Source organism: Lagenorhynchus albirostris, chromosome 6 (assembly GCF_949774975.1).
Source record: "Lagenorhynchus albirostris chromosome 6, mLagAlb1.1, whole genome shotgun sequence".
NCBI lineage: Eukaryota > Metazoa > Chordata > Mammalia > Artiodactyla > Delphinidae > Lagenorhynchus > Lagenorhynchus albirostris.
The window spans coordinates 39,014,100-39,026,368 of record NC_083100.1 but is presented as its reverse complement, the minus strand read 5'-3'; the positions used below and the strand labels follow the sequence as shown (position 1 = coordinate 39,026,368).

At 37.8% G+C, this 12,269-nt stretch overlaps 1 protein-coding gene across 1 annotated transcript in view; it reads right to left on the bottom strand.

Moving 5' to 3' along the window:
- STK17B (serine/threonine kinase 17b) overlaps positions 1 to 11,178 on the bottom strand; it is a 29,117-nt gene extending 17,939 nt beyond the window's left edge. Inside the window, exons 1-2 of the mRNA XM_060152406.1 lie at positions 10,916 to 11,178; positions 1,215 to 1,380 (exon numbers count right to left, since the gene is read on the bottom strand). Coding sequence (XP_060008389.1) covers positions 1,215 to 1,336 — 122 coding nt within the window. The 5' untranslated portion in view covers positions 1,337 to 1,380; positions 10,916 to 11,178. The remainder of the gene's footprint in view (positions 1 to 1,214; positions 1,381 to 10,915) is intronic.
- Between the last annotated feature and the right edge of the window lie 1,091 nt (positions 11,179 to 12,269).

The window sequence follows — 12,269 nt, the reverse complement described above, 5'->3', positions numbered from 1 at the left end:
TTTTGAAACTATATTTTATAAAAAAATAAACCATTAGAAGACTCAAATATTTTGCACACAAAATTAAATAAATGTGACAGGAATACTGAAATCTGCTTTCACATTTAGTTCTTAGTCTGATGAGGCAGATATTATCACCCTTATTCTGCAAAAGAAAGACTGCATCCAATATCTGACAAGTAAAAAAGCCAGGACTAGCCTTTATCCTTGACATAAAAGACCACCAAGAATAGAATTACTTGCCATGGTTCAGTCAATTTTTGTTTTCACATTGAGATTTTCAAAGATAAAAAATCATTCGCACTATTTTACTGTGCATCTATCAATAACACAAACACGGACTTTTACCATTTTAATGTAAAAATCAAACTGAAGACAGAAAATGATCATCATCCTACCACCCTTTGTTAAGTGTTTTTAATTTAAAGCTCAAAATGCTGAATAAATAACAAATTATTTGGTATATCTTTTGTAACTTTCATATATATTAAAATGGTAGTGCTAAATGGTCTCATAATCTCAGTTCACTCCTTGGTCTTAAGGAATTTACACCTTCGTTAAACCAAAACAGATTAGTACCAGTGTAAATACAGCTTTTACTTACAGTACATGCATTGTTTGTCATACAGAATTATACTATCTAATATGAGTTAATTCATTTTGCTTAGAAAAGAGAAGGAGAATCTCCATATTTATTTTTTTTTTAGCCCAGCACAATATCCTAAGAATTAAAAAATTTTTTATTCAACAAAAACTTCTATGGTATTCTACTAAATACTTTACAAATATTAACTAGTTTAATCCTCACAACAACCATATAAAATAGATAACAATTATCTTCATCCCTGGGTCTCAGATGAGAAAACTACAAAACCAAGAGGTACAGTAATTCAATTGAGGTTAAATAGTAAATGGCAGAGCCCAAACTTGGATGTGGCAGTCCATTGTGCTAAGCTGCCTCTTCCCATGCACAGCCTCAAGTAAGAACCCTGACTTCCAACCATGGGCTCTGAAGCGAGGTGGGATGTATCATATATGCTCACTAACCCTCTACGGATTTGATTTCCAAGTCAGTTAAGACGAAACCCTGTATAACATCAGCAGAGATGAGGACTTTTCTTTCTAATCACTGCAAAATAATCATCAAGTCAGTTTTATAGACACAGAAATCCTAAATGTGAATTTAAACACATACACATCAAAAGTTTCCTTACCTTCCTAGCTCTTTGGATGTAAGTGTATAAAAATTACTAAAGTTTTCCATTTTAATTGGAGTTTGAGGAGTTGTAGTTAGCAAGCCCGAAATACTTCGACACTCAAATCTTCTCCTCGACATGTTAGATGACTCTCAGGTAGGCTTCTTCAGTCACTTATTTTTACCTATTTAAAAAAAGAGAAGATGCAGGATATAACTTAAATGCAATTAAGAAAAAAAAAAGATGTTATCTCAGATAGGATGTGCGTTATATTATACAGCTCAAAATATAGCTATAAGATACAACCAAAAAAAAAAAAAAAGAAGAAGAAAGAAAGAAGAAGATTTAAGAACATATTCTACCCAGAAGGAAGAAAAACAAAAGGCATACACATAAACTGGTATCTCCTCTATGGTACTTGAACTAAGTTACTGACTTCATTTCAGAATAAAACTACTGAAAAATCCTGTAAGACCTCCCAAATTCTTTAAAAAAACAGTTAAAATAAAATTGTAATACAATCATTCAATTTCGTTTTTAAAAAACATTAAATTTTTTTTTTAAATTTCATTTTTAAACTGTCATTCTTTAAAGTTATATCTTCACATAACAAGATAATTTAACACAGCATGATTATAACACAAATGATCATTCATTTTAAATTTAATTTCACATGGCCAAACAAATTTGACGGTAAAATCACATATTGTGAGTTATGTTACTGACATGTGAATGACTACAAGAAATGGACTTGTTTCATAGGCCTTAGAGGCAGAACACAGCACAGAGCCTGCTATGCATGAAGAGCTCTATAATTTTGTTGGATGAGTGAGTGACCACACATAAAGCCTTATTCTAGAGTTCTAATCTGTAACTGAAGCTCATATTTATCTGGAACTTTTATTTATGAGTATTCAGTTTTAACATTAAAACTATTTCATATTAATTGAATTCATATAATAACAGCAGACTATATATTTAAGATATGCCTGACTTTTCTGCTATGCCTATCTAATAAGAAATCCAGTATTCTTCTTCTAGCACCCTCTTATGAGAGGGTGTAGTTAGCAAAATGTGTCTCTGACACATTTTTCCTCCCCTTATTTCCTACTTGACATGTTCTGTTCTTTATCTTCCTAAATTCAAATGCCATCTATATTCAACTTAGCAAGTACGCAGTATGATTAGAGGGGAGTGTTTTCAGTTTCTGTGGCCTTTGAAAAAACAAAGCCCTAACTAGTTTTGAGGTACATCTCTAGTATTCCAAAAGTAGTGGTGTAGAATTCTGAAAATAACATTTGGACTGAATCACATCTGGGTCTGAATCCCATTTATCCATCATACCAGCTATGAGACATTTAACTTTGCTAATGTTATGGGGTGAATTATGTCCCTTCCCTCAAAATTCATATGTTGAAGTCCTAACCCCCTAGAACCTCAGAAAGTGACTGTATTTGGAGAAAGGGTAATTAAATTAAAATGAGGTCATGAGGGTGTGCCCTAATCCAAGAGGACAGGTGGCCTTATGAAAAAAATGAGATTAGGATACAGAAACACGTAGAGGGAAGATCATGTGAAAACATAGGGAGAAGCCCATCCACAAGAAACCAGCCCTGCTGACACCTTGATCCCAAAATTCTACTCTCCAGAATTGTAAGAAAATAAATTACTATTGCTTAAGTCACCTGATGGACAGTACTTTGTTGTGGCAGCCTAGCAAAGTAATACAGCTACTTTAAAAAAAGAAAGAAATATTTCAAATGTGTAGGAAGGGATACAAATATAACGAACACTTGGGGCTTTCAATCTTATTACTTTGCCATATTTTGTTTAAATTAAAAATAAATAAGGCAACATAGACACAGAGTAGGTCCCTTCTTTCCATTCCACTAGCACTGGGTAGGAGAGCTTATCATCTCCTTGCCAACATTTGCCCCATTCAGACAGTTTTGTGGTTTAGTTTGCATTTCTCTGATTACTAGTGAGGACAGCTTCAATTCTGCTGCCCCTGAAGTATGGATGAATTATGGAATGTATCTGGCAGTACTCTAAATATTAAAAATTAAAATATGATGAACTCATGTAGAATCACACTGGTACAGTGCTAGTCATGAAAGCACATCATGATTGTTCAATCAATAAATACTGTTACTATTCTACTGAAAGATACTCTCCGCACAATCCTCTGCCATTGTTGAACAGCTGTACCTATATTTCCACATACAAAACTCTCACCCCAAGTTAGCTTAAACTCAACTCTTAAATTCTGTCTTTTTATTCTGTTTTGATGAACTATTTGTATACTTTTAGCTCTGATGGAACTCAGTTTCATTGGTCACATATTCTTCTCTGAAAAATCAATACGGTTACCAATTTCTATGCTCAACCTTTTTTTCTTCAGGTCATCTTTGGACTTTTAAGATTTTTTCCCCTAAATTTAAGTCTATGAATTTGCATGCTTATGACCACATTTATACATAGAAAGAAGGGATATACCTGTATTATAGATACAAATTGGGCTACATTCCCAACATGGTTCCAAATCAGGCCTTAGGAAACATGAGCACAAGAACATGTCAAATTCACTCATATAGAGAGAGTACAGGCTCTTGATTCTAAGATGTTCACCTCATCTAGATTCTAGAATCTAAGATGTTTATCTCATACTGTAATATATCAGCTAAAAAGTGATCTATTCATAAGAATCTAGTAGAATGGAGATATATTTTATAAATAATTATTTTCTGCTCTCAAGTTTCAAAAGAATCAATATGGATCTTAGATATACTCAAAGACTTATGTTTAATGAAGCATGATATATAATAGTTAAAAAAATAAAAAGCCTGTAGAATGAATGAATCCCAAAGTCCAACAATAGGGAAATGGCTAAATATACCTAAATAGGATATTATATACCTAATAAAAATTGTGCTTTCAAAGAATATTTTTAACTCATATAATACTAAGTGAAAAAAGGAAGACAAAACTTTACATACAGTATAATTTTGTCATATAAGGTATATGTATTTGTTATATATAATTTTTGATATGTTACATAATTTTGTTAAATATAAAAGCAAATAGAGGAAAATACTGGAAAACTATGGCAACATATTAACAGTGGTTATCTTTGGGTGGTGAGATTATGGCAGTATTTATATTTTCCTGTGTTTAAGTTATCTACACCAAGCAGGTATAGACGAAAACTAATAAATGCCTTTGGGTAAAAAAGATGGCTTTGAATATATATGACTAGACTCTAAACGCAGAAACTTACCCATTTTTAACAGCAAAACATATCTCTTTACACATTAAGTGTTACTTGGCTGGAAGTTCATGAGCTATTATTGCTCAGGTTTTTTAAGGCCTCAACGTTTTCTCTGCATTTATTTAGAGCATATGGTATTCATTATCCAAATAACATGTCTGTTCTTATGCAAAGACCATATAAGCATTTAGGGTAAATACTAAGCAAGAATTAATACCTTGTTTAATACTGCACAGAAAGAACAATTTCATAAATTCTGAATTAATGTTATAGTTATAATCCTATATAATGAATAATAATTTGTAACCTTAAGACATATGCCTTTATTATATCACTTGGTGAAAGTCCAGATTCATCCCGGGATCCCTCCAAAAAAAAAATCCAAAATGTGATATCCAAAATATAATACTAATAGGTATTAAGTTTTGTAATACCTATTCAGTTATATTAGAAGGAAAAAAAACTTACCTTTTTTAAAAAAAGGATTGAAATAAATAGTGATAATAAAAACAGGGCCTATTAATCAAACTACTTAATAGTATTTCCTAATTCTAGACATTGGCTTAATTTAATTTTTTACCTAACAAATTTTCCTCCCCTCACATGTACTGTTGGTCATCATAATGGATGAATGTACCATGGTATCTGTATATTTGTATGATTATAAATGCAGCTGAAAAGTGTTGGGTAATCAGCAGTTTTTAAAATACATGTTAGTACAAAAATCATTTTCTGAATTGTGATAAATTTTACTCTGTCTCTGAATATGCTGGAAACACAAGCCATGTCTCAGAAAAAAGGAAAAGCACATTTCTGAAGGTTGAACTTTAAGCTTATCTACTTATTGCAAATATACCTATATTACAAACTGCCTTAGGGATCCATATAGCATCACTTAGGTGTAGCTTCCTTCTATTTACTGCACTTGCACCAGTTGCCACGGCCTAGATATTTTTTCCATTTCCTCTCCTTTGGCTAATTTTGCATATAGTGGAGCAAGAATGTCACCTTTTTCCACCAATCCCTCCACAAACAGCTTGCTGCCCTTCATATAAGATTTAATCCTTGGGCACAAGCAGGTTATCAATCAGCTGTCTTTCCTTGCATCTTCCTAAATTTCCCACTGAATCCTCTTGAACTCCAACAATCACAGACCTTTTCTTGTTTTCTACCATAATTCACAGACCTATAACTGACTCTAAATTACCAATAGGTCTCACTCCATTTGAAATGCATCTCATAACACTATTAGGCTATACTAATAAAAAATCTCAAGGTACTTAGTACGTAAATTTGTGTGTGTGTGCGCGCACACATGAGTAGGTACACAGTTATAGACACAATCAGGCACTAAAAACAGTAAGAGGATAATAGAAGAAGGCAAGAGACAATTAAGCTTCCAATTACACAGTACTATCAATACTAGGAAAAATGGCACCTCAAGTTTATTTGCAAAGTTTTTTTTATTAACTCCCATTACAATAATCACAATAAGAATTCAGATATGGATCAGTGAAGGAAGGAAAAAAGGAAATGTTAGGCTTGATCTGGGCCTTTAATTTACTTGAAGGGAGAAAGCAAATGTGATGTGATCAAAAGTAAGAAAAACAGTCCCTATAAACCTATAAATAGCTCTATTTAAAAATATTCATCACGGGCTTCCCTGGTGGCGCAGTGGTTGGGAGTCCGCCTGCCGGTGCGGGTGACGCGGGTTCGTGCCCCGGTCCGGGAGGATCCCACGTGCCGCGGAGCGGCTGGGCCCGTGAGCCATGGCGGCTGGGCCTGCGCGTGTGCTCCGCGGCGGGAGGGGCCCCGGCACTGAGAGGCCCGCGTACCGCAAGACAAAACAAACAAACAAAAAATATTCATCACGATATTCATTTCAAGGTTATCATATAAAAATGTTTTATAAAATAGAATACAGCATATAACACTAAATAAAAACATCTAGAGAATTAAATTATCTGCTTTGATCCGTGCATTAGCTTCCCAGTAGCTACAAGTTCAAGTCCTTATAGCATGCACACAAAAGGCTTTGAGGCCAGGTACACACCAGCTTCATTTCCTGCCACACTTGTAGCTCATCTTTTGCCTCCACATCTCTCTTATACTCTCCTGTCTGAACATCCTTTCTACCTTTCTTTAAATGCAAAAACTCTTCGTATGCATCCTTCTTACCTCAACAAAGAATGTCATCTCCCCCAGGAAGCTTTGCCTAAAACCCACAGGTTGCCTTTAATGCCTGTCCTTTACGCTTCAAATAGGAGGAACCTTGACATACCTCTTTACCTCAACATGTAACATGTTAGCCTGCAATTATATTTAGTGTCTGAAGGGTTGCAACCATTTGCTTTCATGCCTAAACTCCCAGCACGGTGTCTGGCACCTGGTAGGAATTTTTTTTAAATGTCTGATGAACTGAATTCTTAAGAATTATGAAATATAGCAAGAAGAATTTTTAGGTACATCTCATATCTTCAAGGGTTTAGCAGAACTTGAGATCCATCTTGAAATTATCATATTGGAGCTTCAAATGCAGCTAATCTCTGCTTAATTCAGTATTTGACTAAATAAAATAAGAAATATTTTAAATTGCTATCAGAGAACTTCAGTTCTAAACAGGATAGCCATAGTCTGGAAACATGGATAAAATTATAATATCATATATTGTAATATAATACCAACGGGCCATTTATTTTGTATTTACCTATCTTTCCAAACTAGGTGGCCACATGATACTATACCTACTTCAGCTAAGAATATCAATATTTTAAGAGCTGCCTCAATCAGGAAATCCAGACACTTGTCCTGCCAAGGACTGATAAATCAAGATCTTCATGAAGTAAATTTGAAAGGCAATGGAAAGCAAAGTAAGGCACAAGATGAGAGGGGAAAAAAACTTTTTCTTTCTACATTAGCATTTATAGCTACCAAGTTTTCCCTAGGAAACAGAGGAACTGTAGATTTATTTATCTAGAATCCATCACAATAAAGGAAGAACTTTCTGCTAGTGTGGTAAAAGGATCCATTTTTAATTAGTCATTGATCAGAAGCAAAGTTATTTGTGTAGGGAAAGGGATGATGATGATTTTCAATTTCAAGGAAGAGACTGTTCCTTATATGTATTCTACTAACAGGTTTGTTTGTTCTATTAAGATTGAATAGAAAGCATAATTCAAGAATTTAATCCTTTGAAAATCACAACAGGAAGCCAGCTAACTGACTCTAGTCTAACTAGTCTATCTAGTATATACTATCCAAGGGCTAAAGTCCCAGGTAATGACCCCAGGACTGATTCTGTACCATGACAGGTAAGTCCTGGTGCTGTCTCTTCTACCTTCAGAAGAAGAATTAAACCCTATAATTATGGACCAGGATGGAAAGATGTTGAAAACAGAAATATAGTGGGCCAACAAACATACAGTGCTTGTCATTCATCAGATGGAAAATTAAGTTTCTGTTGTAAAATAAAGCAGTTTACTTACAGCATCTCTGAAGTACTGTTTATTCAGTAAGTATTACAATGCAAAACGGAATATGATCCTCGGATTACAGATGAAACTATCATCTCACTGTTAATATTAAGATTTTTAAATGCTTCAAGTATAACGATTCCCTCTTTTGAAGAAGTTGCAAAGGGTCCAGGGTGCAGCGACACATTGCATATAAATATTAAAAGAAACTGACTAGTTTAGATGTTTAAAGTGGCACTGAAGTTCAAGGTTAAATATATTTGGGGGAAAAAGGATAAATTTAAGAAATAAAAAATGAACAAAGTATGTCTTGAAAATTACATTTGTCACAACATATTTATATAAAAATATGCGACTTAATTCCTAAGTACATTTGTTAATTATTTGTCTATTATCTATTAATGTCTATTATGATAATAGACATTTGTCTATTATCAAAGAAATATCCTTTGATAATACTCTATAATAGAATATAAAATACTTAAAAACAAAACCATTGAGGAACGTCCTTGGCGGTCCAGTGGTTAAGACGTCACCTTCCAATATGCAGGGGGTGTGGGTTCAATCCCTAGTCTGGGAGCTAAGATCCCACATGCCTCGTGGGCCAAAAAACAAAAACCCCAAAAACGTAAAACAGAAGGAATATTGTAACAAATTCAATAAACACTTTAAAAATGGTCCACATTAAAAAAAAAATCTTTAGAAAAATCATTGAATTTTGTCATCAATATTGTGGAAAATTAAAATAACTAAAACATATAAAGTTTTCAAAAGTGGAAAGTAAGTACATAAATGACTTAATGTCTTTGACACAATCAATACCCACAGAACACAAAGAATTCTTTTTAAAAAAATTAATCAAAATCCTTTAAAAGCAGTACCTCTAGAAGCACTGTCCTACGTAGCTGCCAATTTTTTTACAGGAAATATGCACTGCAATATAACATACGTGCAACTGTAAGACAATTTTAGGATTAAGTGAAAGTGTCAGCAATTGATTTCCTTGATTCCTGGGTTTTAAATTAGGTCTCTAAGAGAAAAACAGGGAAATTTTGATAAGGAAATTCTCTCTTATAATTATCAAACAGCTTCAAAAACAAAGCTTTTAAAACATATTTAACTGTTTACTTAACACCAGTAAAACACTGTCAGTGCAAGTCTAAAGATAAAATTGTAAACATGCCATAAAATGCCTGTACCTTCCTCAGCTTTGCTGTTAATACGCTGACACAGTGATCAATTTGTCAAGTCCCAACGTTCCTAAAAACTGATTCTATCTTAACCAAATTGTAATTCACTATTCAATGAGCCCAAGAGAAACTACAACCATTCTGTCCACACACAAAAATGAAAGGCCTTCAATAACACAATTTTTACTTTTAAAACTTGAATATATTGCCATGTAAATACATTTCACTTCAATTTCAGATCCATAATTTAGAAAAATGATGTAAAATGTATGATATGTACCTCAAAAATAAAGCAGCTATTAACAACTTCAGTTATTTATATATAAGAAAAACTTTAAAAAACTGAACATCTGCTCAGAGGAGGATGAAGGGGGAAGAAGAGAGATCTTAAACTAGGACATTGCTTCTATGGACTAGCTTTTTCAAAAACACACAATTTTACGGGTGTGTGGTTTAACATTTATAAAACAAACATTCTGGAAGTTGTTGAAAACTACTTCTGGACAGTTTACTATAAAACTATAAAATGGTGAATCAATGACAAAGTAGGTTTATCATCTTTTTCTTTAATAAAATTGTGCTCCCGGGCTCAAAATGCCAAGTTACATTTGCTGCCACTTGCCCAATCATCTCAGTAGACCATGCTGTCTCAGGGCACATTCTCAAAGGTTTGAGAACCTAAGGGGGTGACACCATATCAAACATCGCTGCTTATCATCAGTACCAGGGATGTAAACATTACGTTGGCAAAACAAACAGTGAATGTGACACACCGACCTAATATAATTGAATTCTGATCAGCATGTGGCTTTAAAATGTTTTCTCTTCCTTAATTTCAATTTGCAAATTGATGTTGGAGGGCCTCTAGTCCCATCACAGGCAGCGGAAGAACGAACATCAGCTACCAGCTGCCCATAAAGTCTCTTTCAACTGCGTCTCTACTTGCCCCCCTAAGGGAATTCAAATGAAGAGCTTTTCCCTACACCAAAACAAAGAGCTGGGTAAATGTCAAAATCGTAGCCGTCACGTAGTTGTATAGTTTGAGGATGGGTCGTGTACCCTTTGCGGTTTACATGGCGTCAAAATAAAACCAGATCGCTAGAAATCACAGAAACCTACAACTCGACTTCTCTATTCACTGACTTTAAAAAACTGTTCACAATAGTAACTGAAAATCCCCCACAAGATGAGCACAAACTTCTCTCCAGACGAAAGACAGCTGTGAGCAGGACGTGTCCATGAGTCCAGATGTGAACACGTCCTGTGCCTACACCACAGCTGTAAACTCGGCAGGGACCTGAAGGGACCACGTTGACGCGACGTGGAAGGGACGCGATCGAGCCGGTCGCGAAGGGGGCCCCCACGGGACGCGACCCAGGGAGAGTCCGTGCCAGCCAGGCGACGGCGCGCACACAGTCAGACAGACAGACACACACACACACGAGCGCGCGCGCGCGCTCCCCGCGCTGAGAAGGGTACTGGGAGGACCAGCCGCCGCTCCCAGCGCCGAACCCGAGGGAACCAGGGAAGCAGGACTCCAGCAGATATGCGGCGAGGGATTCGGAGCAGTCGGGCCACCTAGGGGCGGCGGTGTCTGAGCCCATCTTCCCCAGGCCAGGGGTCAGAGGGGACCCCGGATCCGCCCACACCGCCTGGATCCCTCCTCGGGACCCCTCCCACGTTCTGGGTCTCTGTTCCACGGGTAAAGGGGGCTGGTTCAGGGGTTTGGAGTCGCAACCCCCAGTCCACCCGGCAGGACCGCGGACGCGCGAGGCGGAAGACACTGACCGCTCAGGCAGCAGCAGGTTCTCCCGATGCTGCCCCCTCCAAGGGGGCTCCAGTCCCGCCCCACGCAGGTGGGCACGACAAGACGCGTTCTCCAGCTCTAGCTCCGTGAGGTGCCGGGTAGCTCCAAGCGTGGCAGGACCCACTTTTACTCTTCTGGACAACGGCCAACAGTTGTGACCTGACCTCCCCGTGAGGTGGCTCCCGGCTACGGCGGCGAAGACGGTGACGGAAGGTTACAGTTGAGGTTTGAAAACTGCAGCCGCGTTGCGGGGCAGAGCTGTAGGCTAGAACCCACCCCCTCAGTCGCGAGAGCCAATCCGAGCGCGCATGGAGGGCTGGGCTGTCACGTGAGGAGAGGGCGGGGCGCCAGCCAGCGGCGCGTGCTGCGAGGCGGGGCTCAGTGGTGAGGGGGTGCGGCCGCCGCCCGGCGGTCGGAAGCTGGGCGGAGCTGCAGAGCAGGTGGGGCGCGCTCTCGTAATTGCTGCGAGAAAGGAGTGAGTAGGGCGCCAACCTGACCGCGCACGGGGCTGTAACTCCGACCCAGTGCATCCCGGCCTTCAGAGTGGCAGTCCACGCGGCGTGAATATCTCAGACTGGGGAGAGGGAAGAAGGAAAGTTAGTCGCTGCTTCTGACTCATTCCCAAACTTCTGTGCCTGTTTTCTGACTCTTCCCGGTCGTCTTCCTTATCACCTGAACACACTCGGCCAGTGGAGAGTCCAGTTTGCTCGAACTTGGCAAGCATCAGCATCGCTGGGGGATTTATGGAACTTGGGCCCCACCGCTAAAGTCCGCTCCAGCCAACTGAGTTCTTCTGAGGCATGGTTGAAGGCAGTGAAAAGAGAGTCCAAATAAGATGAATTGCTGTTTTTGCATATAGGGTACTAAGGGAAAAGATGAAAGCTCCTCAGCAAGCTACTCAGGATCTGTTCTCTCTTCGAGAGAATGAAAAATCTGAAAGTCCTGTGCAAGACACAACTGCGGGATTTTTGTTTGTTTTATATAATCTAGGGTTGGTTGCAAAGTATATTTACAGTAATTGTAGAAGACTATTGAGAAAATATGTTGGGAGGGGAATCGTTCTCCTTGAAAAGACTTCAACACTCAGTCAGCATTTAAAGAGGAGATTTTCTTGTTCTATCCCAGTAAGCTGAGCAAATTGTCATCAAGCCGTCCATTTGCTCTTCCGTACTGTATGCTTCCCAAGATAAGTGCTTAAAATGCCTCACAGTCATCTACTCGTCTCCTTGCTGTTACTTAACTAACTCATCCCGGTTTAATGTGTCTAGTCCCTAAACCTTGTCACTTGCAGAGTATTGCTTCCATCCATCTCATTTCTTGTTGCTAACAATTGGA